The 25,239-nt window shown below is 40.4% G+C and overlaps 1 protein-coding gene across 3 annotated transcripts in view; it reads right to left on the bottom strand.

The window, feature by feature from the left end:
* SNX24 (sorting nexin 24) overlaps positions 1-25,239 on the bottom strand; it is a 175,068-nt gene that overhangs the window by 62,182 nt on the left and 87,647 nt on the right. Inside the window, exons 1-3 of one of the 3 annotated variants that reach the window (XM_061188090.1) lie at positions 24,938-25,022; positions 22,534-22,617; positions 8,393-8,497 (exon numbers count right to left, since the gene is read on the bottom strand). In XM_061188090.1, coding sequence (XP_061044073.1) covers positions 8,393-8,497; positions 22,534-22,596 — 168 coding nt within the window. In that variant the 5' untranslated portion in view covers positions 22,597-22,617; positions 24,938-25,022. Of the gene's footprint in view, positions 1-8,392; positions 8,498-22,533; positions 22,618-24,937; positions 25,023-25,239 lie in introns of those variants that run through there. The other 2 variants (XM_061188089.1, XM_061188091.1) reach the window with 2 other exon arrangements.

Here is a 25,239-nt window from a genome sequence, read left to right as displayed (position 1 = left end):
TTCTCAAGCTCTTCCAAAAAATTGCAGAGGGAGGAAGACTCCCAAATTCATTCCACGAAGGCATCATCACCCTGAAACCAAAACCAGAAAAAGGTATCACAAAAAAAGAAAACTATAGGCCAATATCTTGGATGAACATAGATGCCAAAACCCTCAACAAAATACTAGCAAACAGATTCCAACAACACATTGAAAGGATCATACACCATGATCAAGTGGGATTTATCCCAGGGATGCAAGGATTCTCCAATATACGCAAATCAATCAATGTGATACACAATAGTAACAAATTAAGGAATAAAAACCATATGATCATCTCAATAGATGCAGAAAAAGCTTTAGACAAAATTCAACACCCATTTATGATAAACTCTCTCCAGAAAATGGGCATAGAGGGAATCTACCTCAACATAATAAAGGCCATATATGACAAATCCACAGCAAACATCATACTCAATGGTGAAAAACTGAAAGCATTTCCACTAAGATCAGGAACAAGACAAGGATGTCCACTCTCACCACTCCTTTTCAACATAGTTTTGGAAGTCCTAGCCACAGCAATCAGAGACAAAAAAGAAACAAAAGGAATACAAATTGGAAAAGAAGTAAAACTGTCACTGTTTGCAGATGACATGATACTATACATAGAAAATCCTAAAGATGCTACCAGAAAACTACTAGAACTAATCAATGAATTTGGTAAGGTTGCAGGATACAAAATTAATGCACAGAAATCTCTGGCATTCCTATACACTAACAACGAAAAATCAGAAAGAGAAATTAAGGAACCAATCCCATTTACCATTGCAACAAAAAGAATAAAATACTAGGAATAAACCTACCTAAGGAGGCGAAAGACTTGTACTCAGAAAAGTATAAAACACTGATGAAAGAAATCAAAGATGACATAAACAGATGGAGAAATATACCATGTTCTTGGATTGGAAGAATCAATATTGTGAAACTGACTATACTACCCAAAGCAATCTACAGATTCAATGCAATCCCTATCAAACTACCAATGGCATTCTTCACAGAATTAAAACAAAAAATTTTACAATTCGTATGGAAACACAAAAGACCCCGAATAGCCAAAGCAATCTTGAGAAAGAAAAATGGAGCTGGAAGAATCAGGCTCCCCAACTTCAAACTATACTACAAAGCTACAGTAATCAAGACAGTATGGTACTGGCAGGAAAACAGAAATATAGATCAATGGTACAGGATAGAAAGCCCAGAGATAAACCCATGCACATATGGTCACCTAATTTATGACAAAGGAGGCAAGAACATATGACGGAGAAAAGACAGCCTCTTCAATAAGTGGTGCTGGGAAAACTGGACAGCTACATGTAAAAGAATGAAATTAGTACAGTACCTAACAGCATATATAAAAATAAACTCCAAATGGATTAAAGACCTAAATGTAAGATCAGACACTATAAAACGCTTAGAGGAAAAGACAGGAAAAAACTCTTTGACATAAACCACAGCAAGATCTTTTTTGACCCACCTCTTAAGAGTAATGAAAATAAAAACAAAAATACACAAATGGGACCTAATGAAACTCAAAAGCTTTTGAACAGCAAAGGAAACCATAAGCAAGATGAAAAGACAACCCTCAGAATGGGCAAAAATATTTGCAAATGAAACAATGGACAAAGGATTAATTTCCAAAATATATAAACAGCTCATGGAGCTCAATATCAAAAAACAAACAACCCAATTAAAAAATGGGCGGAAGACCTAAATGGACATTTCACCAAAGAAGACATACAGATGGCCAAGAGGCACATGAAAAGATGCTCAACATCACTGATTATTAGAGAAATGCAAGTCAAAACTACAATGAGGTATTACCTCACACTGGTCAGAATGGCCATCATCAAAAAATCTAGAAACAATAAATGCTGGAAAGGGTGTGGTGAAAAGGGAACCCTCCTGCACTCTTGGTGGGAATGTAAATTGATACAACCACTGTGGAAAACAGTATGGAGGCTCCTTAAAAACTAAAAATAGAACTACCATATGACCCAGCAATCCCACTACTGGGCATATACCCTGAGAAAACCATAATTCAAAAAGAAACATGCACCACAATGTTCATTGCAGCACTATTTACAATAGCCAGGACATGGAAGCAACCTAAGTGTTCATTGACAGATGAATGGATAAAGAAGATGTGGCACATACATACAATGGAATATTACTCAGCCATAAAAATAAACAAAATTGAGTTATTTGTAGTGAGGTGGATGGACCTAGAGTCTGTCATACAGGATGAAGTAAGTCAGAAAGAGAAAAACAAATACCATATGCTAATGCATATATATGGAATCTTAAAAAAAAAATATGGTACTGATGAACCTAGTGGCAGGGCAGGAATAAAGACTTAGATATAGAGAATGGACTTGAGGACACGGGGAGGGGGAAGGGTAAGCTGGGACGAAGTGAGAGAGTGGCATGGACATATATACACTACCAAATATAAAACAGATAGCTAGTGGGCAGCAGCCGCATAGCACAGGGAGATCAGCTCGGTGCTTTGCGATGACCTAGAGGGGTGGGATAGGGTAGGTGGGAGGGAGGCTCATGAGGGAGGGAATGTGGGGATGTATGTATGCATTTGGCTGATTCACTTTGTTGTACAATAGAAACTAACACAGTATTGCAAAGCAATTATACTCCAATAAAGATCTATTAAAAAAATAAACAGATGGATGCTTGAACTAAGCCCAACTATATCAGTTATCACAAAAACATATGGGAATTTTTAATATACCTTTCTCCTTATAGATTAAGCAGCCAAGTTAAGATGTAAGAGATTTGCTTTAAAAACTTCATTTGATTTTATACAGTTCATTGTACTCAAGAATTCAAGGATACACATACTGCAAGCACACAAGGTCAATTTTAACAGATGTTTCATGCACTACTGGAGAAGTTAAAAATACAATACTGTTTAATCCAGCGCAGACTTCTGACCAAACGGAACATTATACTGCATAGTATAATTTAAATAACGAATGAGGGGCAGGCTAGTCAGGTCAATAGGGTCTTCTGAAGACAGCACTCTGCATCTACTGTCTAACAAAACAGCTTAACCCCAGCTGTGGCAATGTTTTCTTTGAATGAACTTTTTTTTAGGGATTAATATTAGCTTCGATTATCTTTAGTCATGAGTTGCTATGAGCTATTTCTGTTCAGCTCCCAAAACTCACTGTACATTTAATTATTTTTCATCCTTATGAAAAGGATGAAAACATAACTGTTTTTCCTAAGTGACCTAAGATGTGGGTCCCTTTCTCAGAAAGATAAATTTCACATTATTTCAACAAACAGCACAAGTGATGTACACAAAATTTCCGTGAAAAATCTTTGTCTAAAAATTATACGAGCTTGTAATTTAAAGCTACTACTGAAGAATGGCAAGGGACCTGACCATTAAACCAGCCTCAAATAAATAAATGAAGCCACAGCTAAACCTCAACCTTGCTGACCATTTGTTTTTTCTTTCTGTAAGATTGTGGGCTTCATCCCTGATGTACTGAAATGTTGCCAGGTTACGTCTGGCATTAGAGGGTTTCTTCATTCGTTGTGCTCTGTCCTTATGGAACCTTGTCTGTGTAAAGTCCCATATCCTCCAGTTTGGGGAAATTTTCAAATGTTTTTTCTTTTGATTACTCTCTTCCCTACTTTTGTATTTTCCCCTCTTCTTTCTCTCTGGGCCTCCAGAATGAAAGAGGACCTTAGACTTGAATTGGTCCTCTGTGTCTCTTGTCTTCTGTTGCAACTTTTGTCTCTGTACTCTATGGAACAGTTTCCCAACTCGAGAGAGCAACTCCTGAATGTTTTCAATTGGAGAAAACAACTAATTCTAACAATTCTCATGTGCTCTCCGATTGTTCCTTTTACATAGTATCCTAGTGTCATCTTTTGGACGTAATACCTTTGAGAAGCTCTCTAGATATATTAAATCAATTTTTAAGATATATGTTGTGTTCTGAATTATCTCCTTCCTGAAGAGTCAGTGCTTTTGTTCATCTTGGTCTTTTTCTTCAATGCCTGGTGATCCCTGGTTATCAGATCTCACTGCAGAAAGCAGCTTCGGTGGGTCTCCTCTGCTCGTAGGTCAGTAGGAGTGCTCGCCACAGGCTTCCTTCTGAGTGTGGAAAGACATGGTGGGCTTTTCCTTGAGGTAAGGGGATGGGGAGGGGGTTGTCAACTTGGGGGTCCTAATATCCACATTAGAAGCTTTAGCTTTCTCAGCCATTCTGTTTAGTATTTTGTTGTACTGTTTCATTTTCAAGAAAATAGTCTTACGAATTTTTTGGTGTGGTCATAAACATCTGGATGTATTCTGTACAGAATAAGTGGCCTGAGCACCCGTCCCATGTGTACACCTTGAATGACCCACGTGTGTTCAGTTTCTCTGCTCACCTCGGCCTCGGCCTCACCTGGCAGCGCTAGGTCCAGAAGCTCCCTCTCCAGCACAGCTGTGGGCGGGCCATCTCCCGCACCCACCGCAGCTCTCATGGCTGAGCTTGGGGCCTGCTTTTTGCTTTGTTGCATCTATTCACATGCTCCCAGAACATTCCATCTTCCAGGAAACTGTTAAAATGTTTTCTTCCTTTGATGATGCCCTCTTTTCCTTGCCCATCCACCACCTAACTGTTGGGGTTTATTCCTTTTTAAGTGTTCTTTTTTTTTTTTTTAATGACTTCTTTTTTTTAAATAAATTTATTTATTTTATTTATTTATTTTTGGCTGCGTTGGGTCTTTGTTGCTGCGTGCGGGCTTTCTCTAGTTGCGGAGAGCGGGGGCTACTCTTCGTTGTGGTGTGCCGGCTTCTCATTGTGGTGGCTTCTCTTGTTGCGGAGCACGGGCTCTAGGCACGCGGGCTTCAGTAGTTGTGGCTCACGGGCTCTAGAGTGCAGGTTCAGTAGTTGTGACGCACAGGCTTAGTTGCTCCGTGGCATGTGGGATCTTCCCGGACCAGGGCTCGAACCCGTGTCCCCTGCATTGGCAGGTGGATCCTTAACCACTGCACCACCAGGGAAGTCCCTCATTTTTAAGTTTTTATACTTTTGTTTCAGTGGGGTCTCGGGAAAGGTGGAAAGTCACTTCAAACCAGGAGATAAAACTGTTATATAAACCATGTCTGATGGTCAAATCAGTTTGGGAAAACCAAATTAATTTATTCTTAAGATTTTTGTTTCTATGCAGATGACTTAACACAGAAAACAGATGTATACTCACAATTTTCAAAGGATTCTAAATATTCAAATCAAAGATTTTTAAAAAAATCTATTGATCAAGGAAGTTGGGGATAGCCGATTAAATTGTGATGGTTTATGATTATATTTTCCTTTACTTTTATTCTTATATCCTTAAGAAAAACTCTACCTCAAGGCTGAACGTTTTCTCCTGATTTAGAAAATCTACAATGCATAACAAAAAGAGCCTATACTGGGAGTTAAGAAACTAAAATTCCAGTCCCATCTCTTTAACGAATATACTTAGGAAGTGAGGCAAGTTTCTTAATTCCACCGGACTTCAGTTTCTCCATCTCTAAAATAAAAGGGCGGTGTGGGCTAACTTAGGAAATGTGTGTTGAATCCATCCATGGTCTACAGTGTACTAGTTGCTTCTTGAACAAAAGGAAGAGTTTTCTCTGGCCCTTCCAAGAGCTAATCTGCCTGTTTTATGGGTGGTAAGCTGAGACCAGAGGGATGATCATGAACTTAATTGAAGGGCAGGAGACAAGCGGGACTAGATGAGGTCTAAGTTCCCTGTTAAGATGCTATGGCTTGAGGGTATTAATACTTTCTTAGGTTTACGGGCCTGAACAGGGCCATCCTACGTACCTCAAGCTGAGACGGATTCGCTGCACGATAGTGCCTGCTGAGAAGTGCTAGTGGCCCTTAAACTCAGGGGTTCAGACTGGTGCTGAGGGTGAGTGGGATTCTAACTGGAGGTACAAAGGTGAGTAGGAGGAACAGTGATAACTGTCTTACTTCCAAAGAGACTTAAACAGCAAATGCTATCAAGAAATGACACCTAAGCCAGGGTTTTCATTTCACCGGGGGTCGAACAAGCATCCACACTCATCTTTGTAACTTCCATTTGGCTCCCAGGGCATGCAAATAGAATCAGGGGGAAGAGGGGGAAGAGGGAGAAGAGAAAATGTGCCCTTGAACTCCTTCAGGACTTAACTGACAACAAACTGAATGTTAAATGCACAAGAGCAAACAAGCCCTCTCAGTCCTTCAACCACATCTTTCAAGCTCTGTTTCTGAGAATAGAAAATTCTAAGCTCAATTTGAGTGTCACTGTAAACTCCTCTCTATGCCAGATGATTTTACCCACATATTTATATCCAAAGTACAAACAACTTAAAATGTTTACACTGAGTAGTAATGGGAGTCATGTGTCAAATACAATGGCAGGAAAAAAAGCAAAGCTTTCTTCAGAACTAAAGCTTGAAGATATATAATATCTGTGGAAAATCTGGCTTACAAATTAGAATGCATTGTTTACCTAGTCCATTTAATTATAGAGAACATGCATTTTTACCCTTTGCATACAACATCTAATGTCTCGTTTTTTGGTTTGGTTTTGCTCTGCAGTGTAGCCCGAGGCTCTGGAAGTCTCATAGCTCCATATACAGAGTCTCAAGGCACATGGCCACACAGTTTCCTGTCATTTGTGGCCTCCACTTCCTTTAATCTCTCACTGCCAGGGAGAGGCAGTGAAGGATCCATCCACCACGTCCCAAAGCAGAAGAACAAAGGCAGTGAAGAGAGCCCTCCTCTGTGGTTCAGAGGTCCTCCACATGTCAGCTTTCCTATTTGAACACTGTAAAGACCAAGAAAACTGCAGGAGACCAGGGATGGACTCTTGGCATCTTTCTGCTGGGAGAGAGTCCTGTGAACTGATTGCTAAGTACAAGCCTGTGGCGACAGCTTCTCCTCAGCTTCCAGTTACCAGTCATTCAGGCACAACCAACCAGAAAAGCTCTGTAGAGGACATAGCATATGGCTTCACACAGTCCATAGTTGCCCGCCCAAATAAAATCCACCAAGGGTTAACGCTGAAGGGGGTGATGAAGATAGCAATGGATGAACACAGTCATGGCTGCTGACTTCTTTGATGCAACATGTCTTGGATAGATCATCGCGGTAAACACAGAACTCCGAGGTGACGTCCAGCTCTTCATGTTTTGAGATTCCCCACCCCACCCCTTCCCTCCTGGCCATGCTCACCTCAGTCAGTCTCATGCGTCAGCCCCTCAAGTGGACTCAGGTGTCCTGGTGAACACAAGGCTCCCACAGCCCCCAAACCCTTCTCTCAGCACTTGCCTCACGCAGTGCTCTTTGGATTACTGATGACTACACTGAATATTCACCTGAGGCCACTAGCCCTTTTTGTTTTAAAACTCAGAGAAGCTGACACCACCTCACGCTTTCCTTTTGCTTTTTCTGTCACTTGGCAGAGAGACTGCTTTGTCTTATCTTACTTAGGTAGTTCTGTTTGCTCCTCTTAGCTACAGAAAAGAGCATCCTCTGCATTCTTTTAAAAATATACATTTTGGGCTTCCCTGGTGGCGCAGTGGTTGAGAATCTGCCTGCCAATGCAGGGGACACGGGTTCGAGCCCTGGTCTGGGAAGATCCCGCATCCTGCATGCCGCGGAGCGACTGGGCCCGTGAGCCACAATTACTGAGCCTGTGCATCTGGAGCCTGTGCTCCGCAACAAGAGAGGCCGCGATAGTGAGAGGCCCGCGCACCGCGATGAAGAGTGGCCCCCGCTTGCCGCAACTAGAGAAAGCCCTCGCACAGAAACGAAGACCCAACACAGCCATAAATAAATAAACAAATAAATAAAAATAAATAAATAAAAATATACATTTTAATTTTCAAAGAAGTTGGCACTTCAACAGAAGTAATTTTTATATACTCGTTCTCAATTTGATTACATAGGTGTACCAGCCAGGCCCACTGAAAATGCAGTTTCTCTCATTATCTCCCCAACACTCAACACCTAAAGGCTGGGAATGCTATGCAGAAGCAGCAAATCTTGGAGGGGAAAACAAAAAACAGAAAGTAATTTGTCAGGCTGAACAAAAAAACAAACAGACCCCTCTGCATTGGTTTTTACTTTTATACTAATTTTTCACTTCCTGAATCCATATAACCAACTTTAAACAGAACTTAACTAAAGCTAAAAGAACCAACCAACAACATATTTATAATTTTAAACTTTCTTGTCACTCAGAATGTTTGGTTGCTTGATATATTCCGTATCTCATCCATAAGTTCTGAGAAAAAAATATTGAGATATATGATTCTTTAAGCTACAATACATTAATTGAGGATCTAAACACATCTTACCTGTAAATATGTTTCCAAACCTTGTCGTCGTTGTTCCAAGACTTTTGGGACCCAGTTCCGAACATGTTTGGAAGGGATTTCTGGAGTTTTAATACATTTCTTAAGCTATAAAGACAGAAAAAAACATAGAAAATGTCTTTTAATTATAACGACATTATTTGAGGGAAAAGCCAATAAAAGGAAGTGAACCACTGCTATCTCCAATAAAAAGATAGAGGAAAATATATATACACTGAAATTTCACCAAAAATTCTTTCTTTAGCTGTCCTAAATGTTCAGGTTTCAGGACAAGAGTTCTGTGTTTTGGTAGTTGTTGTTATTGTTATACGTCATGGGCATTTCAGATGGGAATTATTTTTCCTGAAGAATTAAGAGTTCAGTAAATGAATTATAAAGGAAATATAGAAGTTTATAATTTCCAAAATCAATTAATACAACAAAATTTTAGTTGGAAAAAGTACTTTTCTGATGAAAAGTCTTTCTACATATTTTTCACATAAAAAAGGAAAACAGGATGCAATTGTTTATAACCATCATCCCCAGAAATGCCATATGAACTAGACCACATCATATGGAGAGTTTCTTAAAAGTTCTATTAAAAAAAGTTCTAAAAAGAAAAGACTGATTCTTCCAAAATTCCTAAGCATTAGGTCTAAATTTTATTCATGAAAACTGAGTGACGGTTCTCAGCTAAGCCTTTCTGGGCAGCAGTCTTAAGGGACTATATAGATAAAGGAAAATTCTAACGGACGTTGAGTTAGAGCTGCCTGTCACAGGTGCATCCTACCACATCTGCATCCTAAATCTGTGACTATTACCTTACAAGGCCAAGTACTTTATATATCTGATTAAATTAAGTGTCTTACAACAGAGAGATTACCCTAGATTATCCAGGTGGGCTCAATGTAATCGTAAGGATCCTGATTTATCGGGAGGGAGGCACGAGGACCAGGGTCAGGGAGAGACTGGAAGATGCTACATGACTGGCTTAGGTGATGGAGGAAGGGTCATGAGCCCCGCTGACCTATGGAAGCCGGAAAAGGGAAAGGAATGAATTGTCTCCTACAGCCCATTGATACCTTAACTTTAGCCCAGTGAAACTCAATTTGGATTTCTGACCTTGAGAGGCATAAGATAATAAATTTCTGTTGTTTTAAGCCACTATGTTTATGCTAACTTGTTACAGTGGCAACACAGATGAAGCTAACACACTGCCTCTAAAATGGAAAGACTTTTAATGCTCTGAGTAAAAAGTTGGAAAACTTAACTGAGACTGCTCCTTTACTACACATGCAAAGAAATGGCATAATGACCTCTAAGAAAATGCACACAGCTAAACCCCAGCATCTAAAACTGTAATAAGAAAAGTTCTCATACATAAGCATATCTTCATTAACCACTGTAAGCTGAAATTTGTTGCGCACCATGAAAAAGGGGTCTTTGTACACTTCAAAGATGAGCACTTGTAGCTCAAGACATTAGGCTGAGCCCATGCTTGCCTTCTCCCTCCATACCTGAAGCGCCACTAACAGAACACTGTGAAAGTATTAGCTGCCAGCCCAAATCTATCCTCCTTGTCTTCCTCACCAAACTCCTAAATTATTGGAAACCATACTGCATTCAGCTAAATTCAGCTTAAAAAGCTAAATTTCCCACACCCCCTTGCAGAGAGTGGAGGCCAAAGGTAATCAGAAGTCACTGAGAAAAGCGTTCCATAAAATCTCTTTTAAAGTGGAACAGACTCAGCTAGCTGGTACCTTCTATACTACTCCCCTTTTACCCCTTCCTGCCTAGAATGAGACTATGATGGCTGGAGCTGCTGTGACCATTTGCCACCATGAGGCAACTCTTAGGATGGAAGACAGGTGCCCAGAGGACCAAGCAGAAAAAAGGAGTCGGTGCCTGCACACCGCCTGGAGCTGCCACAACACCCCAGACTGCCCGCCTCCAGACTTGCTTTTTAAGAGGAAAAAAATAGCCCCCCTCCCTCTTTTTTTAAGGTTACTGGTATTTGGACTTCCTGTTTCATATACCTGAATTCAGTCCTGGTAGATATTAAAAAAAGAAAAAGGCCAAAGGGAATAGCCCTCAGAACAACACAGAGAACAGGGCAGGGAGGAAGGGGCAATCACCAAGCAAGAGATTAACAGCTTTCTAAAAGACGGAAAGCAGGAGCACGATCTAAAGAAAACACTGGAGCAGAGGAAGCCCCAGCCCAGACCTCCTCAGGAAGGGACTACAAAGGGTCTGGACATCAATCTTCTCAGCAGCCTGAGAGGCTCTGTGCTCAGGACGGGCATAAAAGGAGGAGGGAGTGGGAAGAGGGATCAGTCTGTGCCCTAGCCTGTGCCAAAGACCACAGCGATGATTAGCAGCCCAGTGTCATCCCTAAGCACGCACACCCTCACCCAGTAAAAAAGGGTCAGTGTTCCTAAAGAAACTGAATGAAGTGTTTGGGTTGAAGAAGGGTATTTGCCATTCTAGTCATTCTGGTTTTCATGGGGTCCCCAGCCTAATATCTGCCTCTCTACCCTCATTCCCTATAATGAAGCCCTTAAGTTGACACACCCTACAGAGGGACCAGACTTATGTACCCAAAGCAGAGGAACCAGTGACAAATACCCAGAATAACTGGATGGGCAATCAAAGATCACTTTCATAGGAAAGCCAGCACTGTGAAAGAGAAAGGACAAGAAAAACAAATGGAACAACTAATCCCAAAGGAAACAGAGAAATCAAATAACAGAAGAGATCTTTAATATCTGCAGGGAGATTTGAGAAGATATCGCTTCTATAAAACAAGAACAGGTTTTAAAAAAACCAAGAACAGGTTGCTATGAAAAAGAAACCATCAGAGAAGAAGAAAGAGATTACAGAAATTAAAAAAACATGACAGAGAAAAAAGTTAAAAGAGGTAGAATATAAAATGATGGAAGTCTCTCAAAGTGTAGAATAAACAAAATGAGAGAAAGGGTAGGTGAAAAGATAAAACACATATAGGATTAATCTAGGAGATTTAATATGAAAGTAATAAGTCTTTCATAAAGAATAGAAGACATTTTCAAAGAAAAGCAATTTTTATAGGACCTAATATATGTCTTCAGATTAAGGACCAACTGAGTACCAGCATAATGTATAAAACAGGATCCACATTTACTGACATTTATCTGTTGAGATTTCAGAATATTAAGGACAGAGAGAAGACAGAGGGAAAAACATTAGTTGGCAAACAAAGGAAACAGAACTGCATTGGCAACTGACTTGTCACCAGCAACAATGGATGCTAGAAGATCCAATTTGACATGGATTTTTTATAACCAGAATATCATCAATTAAGTGTGGGAGAAAGTTTACCTCCCATGCCTTCTTTTACCCAAATTTGAGCATGTAGTTCCGGAAAACTGAGAAATTAAACCAAGGAAGAGGAAAAATAGGATCAGGACTCATAGCTCTACCCCATCAGCATGGGGAAAGGAAACCCGAGGGCAGCTGAGCACAGCAGGCCTAGAGAACTATCAGTCTAGGTTAAAACAAAAACCTCCAGGAAGAAGGTTGATTCCATGTAGCAGACAGTATGGAGAAGATGGATAAATTTAGGATTTGTTAAAGTACATTATTCTTTTGTCTATCAGAAAAAATACGTTCTAGGGTGAACAAAGAGCCCCTGAAGAAGGTCATGGAACAGAAGACACCAAGCTCCTCTTTTTTTTTTTTTAAAATTAATTAATTAATTTATTTATTTTTGGCTGTGTTGGGTCTTTCTGTGTGAGGGCTTTCTCTAGTTGCGGCAAGTGGGGGCCACTCTTCACTGCGGTGCGCGGGCCTCTCACTGTCATGGCCTCTCCTGCTGCGGAGCACAGGCTCCAGACGCGCAGGCTCAGCAATTGTGGCTCACGGGCCCAGCCGCTAGGCGGCATGTGGGATCCTCCCAGACCAGGGCTCGAACCCGTGTTCCCTGCACTGGCAGGCAGATTCTCAACCGCTGCGCCACCAGGGAAGCCCCCAAGCTCCTCTTATGTGTTAGGGACACTCCTGCCTTCATGGGGCGTGCATACCGGGAAATGGACAAAAAAACAATAAACATGTTAATGTTTATTAACATGAGTAACAGATGGGGGTGTGCGCTGGGGGGCAGCTGGGGAAGTGCCTGTGTGAGGTGAGAATGTCTCAGGAACCACCTGAATCATGCTGGGAGGGAGCCAGGTTAGGAGCTGGAGAAGGGACACTGCAGCAGAGGCAGCAATGGAAAGGGAGGGCCGAGCCTGGCGTTCCAAACTCAGCAAGGAGGAGACGGTTCAGAAAGGTGCAGCATCAGACGCACAGTAGGGCCTTGCAGGCCGCAGAGGGAATTTGCCTATCATTTTACATGGGAAGCAAAGTGAATGTCTTAAGCAAGGGAATGATCTGATAGAATTTTTACTTTAAAGAGCTCGAGCTAGATTCTATGAACAAGATGGGCTGTAAGGGGGTGGAATCAGAGCAGGGAGACCAGTCAGCAGCTCCTGCAGGAGTTCAGACAAAAGAGGACGGTGGCGTGGACTATGGCCGTGGCAGTGGAGGTGGGGAGAAGCAGAAGGCTGCAGAATATGTGGAAAGTGGAGGTGATCAGAATGACTCCAAGGCTTTGACTGTTTTAGGTCTTTGACCTCAGCTGGCAGCGCCCTGTTTACTGAAAGGTGGTAGAATGCCAGGTTTAGACTAGGTGGCAGAGGGCACTATTTATCTCCCCACATCCACCGTCCCTCTCTTCTGTAGAACAGAACTCCTGATTTTGAGCTAAGTACATGACCGCCCAGAATAAAGAACACATCTCCCAGTCTCCCTGGAAGCTATGTGTGGCCGTATGACTGAATTCTGGACAAGGGTAAGTAAACAGACATGTCTATGCAACTTTCAGGAAGTGTTCTTAAAGGGAAGGACTGTTCCTTCTTTCCTTTCCTCCTTCCTGCTGGCTGACTTGCCCATGTAAAGGCTAGACCTGGAGCAGTCACCGTCCACCATGAGATGGAAGCCTTGTGTTGAGAAGAGGGAAACCACAAGAGGAAAGCCTGGGTCCCTGAGGACCATGAAACTGCCACACCGGCCTTAGATATTTATGTGAGAGAGAAATAAAGGTGTATCTCACTGTTAAGGTCACCATTATTTTAGTTCTAGCATCACTTGCAGCAAAATCGAATACCACAGTGGGGATATGGCTGATACTGCAAGCTGCCTATCCAATATTCACTCCCTCCTTCTTCTTGTAAAATAAAACAAAAAACAAGCAAAAATACACCAGTGTCATTCAGAGGGCCAATATGCTAAGCAAAAAATCTTGACTTCCCAGGTTCCTTTATAATGTGACAGAGTTGTTAATGAAATGTAGTTTAAGTCCACTGGGTAGGGCTCCTGTTTTCCTCAAAAAGAGAAACTGGCTCTTCTTTCTGCCAGAAATGTGGAAACAATGCCTGGAGGGACAGCAGCTATGTTGTAACCAGAGGGTGAAAGTCACATGCTAAAGTAAAGATGGTGAAGCGGCAAGATAAAAAGAGCTTGGAACATAGGTATTACAGAATCGATACATCAACTTGGACTGCCTGCTTTAGTTTTCTTGCAATGTGAGAATTATTAATCTCTCACTTGTTTAAGGGACCTAGTCAAGTTTCTATTATATCCAACCAAAGATAATCCTGACACAAAGGAATCAATTGTTCTGTTTTGGTGATTTCAAGTCAGAGATGCCCAACAGGCATCCAAGTGGAGATAATCTGCAGGCAGTTGTATATGAGTCTGTAAACTGGGAGTGAGAATATCTAAGTGGTATTGAGAGCCACGGAACTAGATGCCACGACATTGGGAGTTTGGTACAGATGGAGGAAAAGGTCTGTGAGGGGCAGAATCCTGAGAAGCTCTCAAGATGCTGCCTCGTGGTGCGCATGCCTATAAAATTCCTTCCCTTGGGCCTGGATAGGACCTGTGAATGTGGTGAGATAGTCACTCCTTTGATTGGGTTACATTACACAACGAGACAGGCAATCCCTTGATCAGGTCCCACTTTATGAAACCCAGTCCCGGCAGACTGCTGGCTTTGAAGAAGTGAGCTGTGCGTTATGACAAAGCCACATGGCTAGGACCTGAGGGTGGCCTCGAGGAGGGGAGAACCACCTCTGGCTAACCGTCACCAAGAAAACAATGGACCTCAGTCCTATGACTGCAAGGAACTGAATTCTACCCAGATGAGGACATGACAACGTGAAGAGGACCCCAAGCCTCAGATGAGATCACAGTCTTGGCAACACCTGACTTCAGCCCGATGAGACCCTGAACAGAGAACCCAGCTAACCTGTGCCCTGACTCCTGACCCACGGGAACACTGAGGTAACACATTTGTGTTGTTAAAGCTGCTAAATTTGTGGCAATCTGTTATGCTGCAGGAGAAAACTAATACAAAGTCCACGGTCTGAGACATCCAACTCTGAGGGGCAGGGAAGAGAGGCAGGGCAAACAGTGAGGAGGCGGTGAAATGGTAAGTTGAGTCAGCGAAGTGTTTCTAGAAGGGGCATGATCAGACTGTGCAGAGCGATACTGCAAAGTCAAAGACACTGGGTAAAGAAGAGCGGGAAGCGGGAAGGCAGAGGCTCCTCTTCCCAGGAATTATACTGAGAGAGGAGAGCAAGGGGGTGAACATGGGAGGGAAGCATGGGGTCAAAGGTGAGTTCTATTTCATTCAATGGGAAATACTATAATATATTAATTTATTGATTAGACTGATTCAGTATTGGGGGAGGGGAGAGAGAGAGAGAGAGGAATAATTTATGATTATCTGTAAGGGAATAAATACATATCTCATCTCCACACTATTTGAGGTATTTCTCAAACAAGAACAAAGCCAGAAAATGCTAATTACTTGGAGGTAAAAAGCTTATTAAGTTTCACTTTAAACAAAAAGAAACTTCTTTAACACTACTGAACCACAACATTTCTTACATTTCAGAATAGAAAATCAACTCCATTATCTGTCTCTCTCTCCTTCTTATAAAAAATCTTGAAGATATAGTACTGAAAAGATTTTTCCTTTTTATTTATGTCAGGAGTACTGAGGAAGCCGATCATCATAGCTGCTGGGCTCGGTGACAGCGTTTGTAGGTGAGTAATGAAGGGCTCTAGATGAGGAGAGACAAACCCAAGACAATATGTCTCCAGGAGGGCTCAGCTGCTTACAAGATAAATACCCCTCTGCCACTCCATCCGATGATTAACTGCGTCCAGCCAAACGGCCTTTCTGATCCCCGCAGATAGTGACCAGATTCCACGATACCACAAACACAATCCCCTCTGCCTGGCACAACCACTCCCTTCCCTTCTCATACTGTTAGAGGAGCTGACACAGAACTTACTCCGTAAAGACCTGCTGCATATACATTGGTGATAGCAACCATTTTCCACTGAAAGGAACAGAAATACTTTTCCCAAGCACGTGAATAAAAAGATGAAAAAGGGAAAAAAGGTTAAGGAAAGACGTGGGGGACACTTGGGGTAGCATTCAATCTTTTACTCCATGTTGTCACCCTACCTCCTCAGGATTCCCTTTAGAGACACTTCACGAGGTGCTGTACCCCTGGTTTAGCCCCATACGGCAGTTTTTTGGTTCTTCTGAAATGTGGACTTCGTTAAATTAAATATGAGAATGCAATATTCTACTCAAGCCAAAAGTAGGCAGTCACAAGAACTCATTCATTTAGGAATGAACCAGCACCATATTTCCTTGAAACTTTTGTGAATAAAAGGCTGGGCTGGAACTGACAGCTGGGAAGGCAATGCAAACTGGGCTCAGCAGTCTGTCATGCAGGGAAGGCTTTCCTCTCCACACCGGGGAATGGGGCCTTGGGAGGGAAGTTTCTTTCCAGGACCCCCATTGACGGTGCAAGTTACCTGGCTATAGCGGGGCATAGCCTGTGGTGCAGGGCAGGGGGTCACAGAGAAAGCTCTCACCCTGTCACAGCCTGGGCCTGAGCCGTGAGGAGAGCACCCTATAACTTTATTTTTTTTTGAAGATATTCTGCTGAGAGTGACCAGAGAAGAACAGGGTGGGGATCTGTTCTGGTTTCAGTGTGGTGGTGGTGTTTTCCCACCCGGTACTGGCAGAGCTATGAAAGAGGGGCAAGTGTAACCTGGGGTTAGACTCACAGTGAACTAAACTCCCACAGTAGAAACTGTTCTTGTTGACCAAAGCATTCCTCCAGCAATTCATAAAAATGCATAATATTCTCCAAATATCCCACTTGCCAAATACTTATTTAACACCTAATAAGTAAGTGCCCAACACTAACAGACAGTGAGGAAGGTACAAAAAATAAGACATGGTCCCTACTTTTATTTATTTATTTCCTTCTAGTTTTATTGAGATATAAGTGACATACAGCACTGCATAAGTTTAAGGTGTACAGCATAACGATTTTACTTACACAGATCATGAAACCAGCACAGTAAGTTTAGTGAATATCCATTGTCTCATCTATAGATACAAAATTAAAGAAAAAGAAAAAAATCTTTTCCCTTGTGATGAGAACTCTTAGGATTTACTCTCTTAACTTTCATATATAATGTATGGCAGTGTTGATTATATTTATCATGTTGTACATTACATCCCTAGGACTTATTTATCTTATAACTGTAAGTTTGTGTCTTTTGACTGCCTTTATTCAATTCCACCTCCCTCTATCCCCCGGACTCTGGTAACCACAAATTTGATCTCTTTTTCTATGAGTTTGTTTGTTTGTTTTTGAAGTGTAATTGACCTACAACATTATGTTAGTTCCTGGCAGTGACTTGATATTTCTATACAATACAAAATGATCACCAGGATAAGTCTAGTTAAGGACATGGTCCCTAGTTTTTTTTAAAATATATCTTCTAGTTAGACAAAGCTTATGGATAACTAAGTTTTAATTATCTCAGACGTTTTAAATTTAAGTAGAAATCTCCTAAATGGAAAAGGAGTTCCAAGAACAAAGAGATGAAGGAATAAAAGAAACTCACATTAAAGAAGGACCTGAAACATTTTAGTTTTGTTTGAATAGATGAGAACACAGAGGGAGGGACATTCAGCATGGCAAAGACAGAGATGCAGTGATTTTCATATACTGGGGTGACAGGGAAGACTGGCTTGGCTGCCCCTAACTTTTTCTTAGGAGAAGCAGTGAGAAATAAGGCTGGCCAGTAAAGGGGTTTGTGGTAGACAAAATCATGGTCCTCCCAAAGATGTCAACATCATAATCCTTGGAACCTGTGAACGCATTGCCTTACAGGTGTGATTAAATCAAGTATCTTGAGATGGGAAGATTATCCTGGATTATCCAGGTAGGCCCGATGTAATCTCAAGGGGGAGGCAGAGGTGACCGAGTCAGAGAGAGGAGATGTGATGACAGGAGATGTGGCGATGGAAATAGAAGCTGGAGTGATGCAGTTGCTGGCTCTGAAGACAAAAGAAGGCGATGAGCCTAGAAAGGTGGCAGCCTCTAGAAGCTGGAAGAGGCAAGGAAACTGATTCTCTCCTAAAGTCCCCCAGAAGGAACATAGTCCTGCGGATACATTTAGAGTAAGATTACAAATGTGTGTTGTCTTAAGCCACTAAGTTTGTGATGATTTGTTACAACAGTAATAGAAAACTAATGCACAGTTGAAGATTATTGGTCCCGAAAGTCAATGTCCATGATCTGGTAGATAATACAGACACATTTCAAGGTTTTTGAGCAATAAAATGAAGATGAAAATAGTGCTCTAGGAAAATTGCCTGCAGCAGAGGATGAATAAGAAGACAAGGATGAGAAACAGTTAAAGAAATACTTACATAAAGTAGCAAGACTCTGGATTGAGATGGCAGGAGTACAAAATGAAAAATCAAATGGTGCTTATTACAGAAGTTTGGAAGAATGAATCAACAGGACTTGCTGACACCCTGGAAGTGAAAGATAAGAGAAAGGTAGGAAAGACTTCCAAGGTTTCACACCTTGTGGCTTCAGTGTATGATGCAGGGGGAGGTAGGGAGGGTTGTGTCTAAGAGATGCCTTCAAAAATATAACGACACAATAGGAATTCTCAAACTTCAACAGGCATTAAGATCACCTGGGATGCTGGTTTAACATGCAGATTACTGGGCTCTATCACAAAGATTCTGATTCAGCATGCCTGGTGGTGCCCAGGAATCTGCAATTTAATAAATACTGTTCGGCTTCAGGTCACCCAAAGTTCACACTTCAAAAAGTACCAATCTAGAAAAACTAAAAGAAAGTGAAATCAAATACTTCCAGAGCTCTGGAAGAAAAACTAATCTTACATAAAGTCTGAAAGGGTGAAACTGACATATTAGGGACCATAAAAATGTAAAACTTTTGCAAATTAAAATAAATATCATAGCCAAAATTAAAAAGTCCATGGTGAAAAATAGTTTCATCAAGTGGCTAATATTTTATTAATAGGCCATGCAAACTAATGATCAAAAACAACAGAGACCCTAGCAGAAAAATGGGAAAGCACATAAAGAGAATTCCAAAAAGAGGGACTACAATCATAAACTTAAGAAATACCAATTAAAACAGCAAAAAGGCGACATATATTGCTTGCTAAATACATATCATTGGGGGAGGGTAATATGCAAAGCTGGTGAGATACTTTCATGCTTGCTGGTTGCATTACAAATCTGCTATAACCATTTTGGAAAAAAGTAATTTGGTAATATATAACTGGAGCTGTAAAAATATCTATACTCTTTAACAGAGAATGTTTCTTTTGTAATCTAGCTTAAAGGAAACGGTCTTGAAAATGGAAAAAAAAAGTTATATGTAATGAAGGCTATCAATCATTAGAAGTTGACCATGCAATGCACACGATTGCATTTAGTCTGGAAAACAGTCTTGTGAAGTGAGCACATTCACTGTTCCCGTATTAAAACGGGGGAACCGGAGGCACAGAAAGATCACTCAACTTGCTCCACGGACTTAAGAGGTAAAGGCAGGCTCAGAAACATTCTGTTGCCAGAGCTTCCACACTTAACTTCTACACCATAATTATCACCATGAAGGAACCCCATTAGTACAGTAGCATTTGTTCCATTAAAAAAATGCAAGAAAAGAAGGAAAATAGCAATTGTATTAGCATAGCAGAAATATATGTCGGTAACAAGGAGTTATTTCTCCTGTCCCCAAACTTTCTGCAAGATTTAGCTTTATAATCTAAAAAACTAAGCTTACTTGAGGGGACGAAAATAAAGCATATTAGGAAAAAAAAAATAAATAAAACTCTTGAATTTTTCCAAAAATTAGAAAGAAATCCTAAGAAAAGTGTAGAGGATGAGAATATTGTGTTCATACTTTAATATCAAAAATTGTAAAAGTTTGGGAGAAGTAGTAATCATCAAGAACTTCAAACAACCAGATGAACTGTCAAATGGGTAATGGTTTTAGTTTCTGCCTCAAAATGAGCCTGACAATAAGCCAGGAGGCATTTTTGTGTGTTTGTGGTATATGGAGATGAGCCATGCAACTACTACTCTAAAGGTACAAAGCACTTATTACTAGTTCCTATATGATTTTAGAATTAACTTGGGGACATTGGCTAAAAACTTTAACAAGTGTAATGTAAAGTGTAAGAGAAATCAGGACACTGGCAACAGAGCAAATGGCATCCACTGCAGAAATAACTGAATATTCAAAAAAATAAAACAGGAATAGATTTAACTTGAATTTAAAGGGAAGATATTTCATGTAAAAACAGAGCATTCAAAGCACGTCACAAAATTCAAATATGGAAACTGGGGTACCAAAATTCTAATAAAAGGATAAAGTTGTACAAGGTGGCAGCAGTAATCACTAAAGCTTGTGTATTCTGATTAATTTTTTTGCCCATTTCAATCCTCCTTAACACACAACTTTACAGTCAAGATTATAGATTTACGTTTATTTTTACACCCTGCCATTGTTTGTACTTAATTGTCTTTTATAATAAGTTACCTTTTCACCAAATCTAATACAATTATAAAATGGGACAAATAAAGGAGACTTCTAGCAGTCCCTTTCTGCTCTGTAACACACAAGATTTAGTGTCTGCCAGCTAAAACTCTGCCCCACAATGTTATTTTTTTCTCTAAGTCCCTGTAAGGATGTTTTAATGAGGCTGCCAAAAACATGCAAAATTGAGAGATCTGAGAATTTCTACTCTCTTAATTCTAATAGACTTGATGATATAATTTTAAGAATAGCTAAAATTATTAACAGAATTGCAGAAGTTGAGAGAAGAGTCCTAGAAAATCTAGAAATTTTTTTTGACTGTGAGACTCTAAGAACTGCCTGTAATCACTGGGGAAAGGGTCCTCTTCTGCAGAAGAAAATAAATCGTATTAGAGAAGAGAGCAGGGTGAGTCACCCTCCAGTCGTAAGAAGCATGGGCAGCCTCTTGCTCAGGGCGGGCCTAATTGGCAGTCACCCAGCTGTGCCTCGTGTGGAGTTGGTCCCCAAGTATCTGGTGGGGACAGCTGGGCTGTGTCGGGGTAATGGAGACCTGGCAGGTTAGGAAGGAGGCTTGCATGTGACAGGCTGCCTGGTCCAGACTCTAGCATCAGAGGCTGGGGAGGGGGAGGAGTTCTGGTTTTAATCCCATTGTACAGACTTATTTCATGAGGTACCCAGCAGAAATCTCTCTAGAATCTGTTTCCTCGATAAACAAGTGAACAAAGCCAGAAATCCTTGAGAAGGACGTGAGACCCAGACTCCATGTTTGTTTCTCTTTGAGGCCCCGGGTTGAGGGGTAGGGCTTTTGTAAAGTCAGCTGGCAACACCCAGCCTAAATCTGTATTTCACCTGTGTTGCTTCTTTCGGAAGTAAACCTGGATGTAACACAATTTTAACTGGAAAATTCAAGGTAAATTATCCCTTGCCATCCCAATGGAAAAGTGTACAGATAACTGACGGCTCCTCTTTAAAAGAAAACAGAGGGAAAGAGGCTCACTCACTTCTCACTAAAGTGAGTTTTTACTTTACAGTTTTTACAGTAAAGTTTTTACTCAATACTCTATTCTCCTGACTACCAAAAAGTAAGAAATTTTAATTTTAGAAAATGCTACAGAGCTTTTAATACAGAGTAAGCACACTATCACATCATTTATGCACTGACATTTTCCAGAAAATTTAAGCGGTCCTTAAGGAAGTTAAAAGAACAGATTCTTTCTGAACATACTTACTCAGTATCTTTCCACTAACTTCTTACCTAACAAAGTAACAAAAGTGAAGAAACTGAACTGTGCCATACATTTTATATATGTGTGTGTATAAATATATATATTCATATATAGGAAGTATATATATATATATACACATACACATTATATATACACAGATGTGAATATATATGTATACAAAAGAAAAAATGGTAAAACTGTATTAACTCATATGTGGTGATTTTCTGGGCAATTTCATGAGGTATTTCTAGTTATTAAGGTAATTTCATCACCTCAGTACTAATTTATAACCTTCAAAACATTAAATTTTGGTAGAAAATAAAAATTATTACCTCTTCTACTCTTTACTGACCATGTCTCCCAAAACTCAGCTATTCCTTTTGCATTCTTGTTTCTTTTATCAAAGGCTTTTAATGAAAGGGATCTGAGAAATGAAACACCAGTCTTATAGAGCGGCCTTCATAATTCAAAAGAAGCTATGATCCCCCTTTACATGATCCCCAAACAGTCCTTGAATACATGTGACATGTATATTTTTTTCCATGTATATGTAAGTATAAGTTGATTTTAATAAATTTCTTCCTGTAAAATGATTTCTTTTTTCTTTTTCCTTTGTGTAAAACACATTAAGTGTATTTTATGGATAAAATAGGGTCTGGGTCTTATTCTTTCTGAACCTACAATACCCAGCACAGTATAATACAAACAGCTGTCACACATCTATTTATGCAAAAGATCTTAACAGAAAACCCACCTACTCTGAAAGCACACCTTGAAAGGACGGAACAATTTATTTTAAAAGGAAATTTACTTCGTGATAAAAGAAGTCAACCTGTTCCAAGAACTATTAAAACTCTTAGGAACCACAGAAAGCAGGCTTAGTGTTACACCATCTGCCTTATAGAGAAAAGGGTGGGTGGGGGGAAGTTACCTTTTTGTGCAGGGCATGAAATTCGCTGTACCTTTTTTCAACAAAATGTTTTCTTCCATTCATTAGCACTTCTATCTTAAACACCTAAGAAAAAAATAAAAAAGATTAATTCCACCAGTTCCAAACCCTCAATTGTCTGATGTGGTACGTTTGTGACCATGATATATTTCATCCCTTTAATTACAGTAGCTGATCTCCCAAAACCCAGAAGGCTCAGGAGACCCTGGCCCAACAGCACTGATTAATGAGCCCTGGAGCCAAATGCTCACTAACAAATGGCAGTATCCCCACAAACGTGTCTAAAAACAGTGGCAACTTAAATGCCTTAAAATGCTCCTTAACTTTTTAATCAGAGAATCCTTCTCTACTAAAATTACTTCACCAAATGCATATGATGGCGCTGAAATACAAGTGTGATACCACAGTGACAGTCGGGCAAAAATCGCAGGCCCACGGCATTGCGTTATGGGTATTTCAATGCCGGCAGTGCTGTGTCGTCTCTAAGACAAGAATGCAAACAGTAGTGCCTTTTAGGTTAATTTCTTCCTAACCTGCATATTCATCTCCAGTCTCAGCTGGCTAATTCTGCTGTTTGCAAAACAGGGAAAATGTAGTAAAGGTTCATTTTCCCTGCGTGATATGAGTGACAGCTTGTGCTCCCACCTCCAGGAGGTTGAAAGGCCAGATGAAAAGGCTCTCTGGGTGCACTAATTAGTAGGCACTAACATGACACTTTCTTGATTCTTAGGTCAGTGGGTCAAGACGGGGAACAAGGGATGAGGAATATTATGAAATGCTCATGAGAACACGATGTTAAAGTGGGTGGGGGAAGGCTGCTTGACAGGAGCTGAAGAGAAGGTGCTCTGTTATTTCCTAGAGTTTGTCTTTGACTCCTGCTTTGCTGAGCGAGAGTTTGTCATCACCAAGATGAAGCGGAATTGTTCCATGACTTAGTAAGCCTGGGTTCCCATTTCAATTGCCCTTCTGAAGAAAACGAAACTAAAGTTGAGGTCATGTGACACTGAAGAGTGTTAAAAGCAGGCTTACTTTAGCCCTAAAAAGAACTGCTTAAAGTTAGAATATGAGATATGAGGTCACACACCTTCATTATGAAAACAGATCTCTATGGCTCTATATTTCTGCCTTATATGTAAATATGACTTTTTTGGAAAGCCAGAAACTATATCATCAAACATAAAATGTGTTCATATTTTTGCACTCCTTCCAATTAGAAACAAAATCTTCTGTTCCATGACTCAGTTTAAGAAACCTGCTTTTATTAAAGTGGTAAATTTTTATCAATTTAATCAACTGTTTTTTTCCCCAAGAAATCCCCCTAAAAAATACTTTTCTTTGGCGAATTAGTGAAAATATTTTCTTCTAAAAACATATGCATATGCTTCAAACTCTCGGATATACGTACATTATTTTTTAGAAAAAAATTTTGTTTACTAGTTCACTAAAGAAAATTATTCTTCTGCAAAGACCGTTCAAAGCCAGGAATACAATGAGGAAAGCACCCTGAGAAACACCAACAAAAGAAGTACAGCTTCAACTTGGGGGCTTGGTTAAGAGCATACAGAGCCCTCTTTTTAGTGTCAGGTCCCAGATTTAAATCAGGACAATGTGGGAGCAATGAAAGTAGTTTCCATCTGCTGAGCTACATGAAATAAATGAAGTTACGTTTCGAGCCCAGTTACTTGAGGCTTCATCACAAAAACCACCACTTTAATTGGCACGTTTGCTGAAGAATCCACAGAAGGAGGAAAAAGTTGAAGACTCGGTAAGGTTCAACCTACTAGGTTGCCCCTCAGGTGCCCCCTCCTGAAAGCCACGGATAAGACACATTACATAGCAGCTGTCTCATGGAATGTCATCCCTTCTATCGACCAGATGGCTCCATTACCAAGGTCCACAGTTACTTTTCACAATCGCTAAATTCACTTTGGGTGCAGGGCAGGGGAAGTATTATACATACACACACGTGCACACATAGGGAAAAGTATGTGATAAATTTTAATTCTAATATTTTTATTATGTTGCCATTTTTAAAATGCACAATATACCTAATACTGTTAAGACTTTTTTCTTTTAAATTCTGGGAAAACACCTTGGAAAGGAAGTTGCTTAATCAGAATTTCCATGACAATATGAATGAAGCAAGAAATGGAATCAGTTTAATAAATCTTATGTTCCTAAATTCCATGCCAGACTTTTTTTTTTTAATAGTTTCTGATACATGTTTTCCCTGCTGCCAGGAAAACCCTCTTCTTTCTTGGCTTTCCTGGCAAGCTCCTAGTAGTTGTTATCTACCTCTAACGTGGGGGCAGCAAAGGATGATGTTTGGAAAACACGCAGCACAGTATCTGGCATTCATTCATTTAATTATCTAACAGATACTTACTGAGGGACTACAATGTGCCCAGGAGTTGTTCTAGGCTCTGAGGATTCAGCAGAGAAGAAAACAGAGAAGAGCCCAGTCTTCGTGTCTTCATGGAGCATACAACCTTTCTAGTGAGGAAGGCCAATCATAAACATATAAACAAATATGGTAAAGTCGAAACACAAAAAGTGCAGTGAAGAATACAGCAGAGTGATGAGACAGAGCTAGAAAAGGGTGCTGTTTTAGACAGTGTGGTAAGAGGAGGCCTCTCTGAACAGAGGGGCAGTGAGAGGTACAAAATCTAGAGAGACACCAGGAAAACG

Source organism: Eubalaena glacialis, chromosome 4, assembly GCF_028564815.1.
Source record: "Eubalaena glacialis isolate mEubGla1 chromosome 4, mEubGla1.1.hap2.+ XY, whole genome shotgun sequence".
NCBI lineage: Eukaryota > Metazoa > Chordata > Mammalia > Artiodactyla > Balaenidae > Eubalaena > Eubalaena glacialis.
This window is presented reverse-complemented; position numbering and strand designations above follow the sequence as displayed.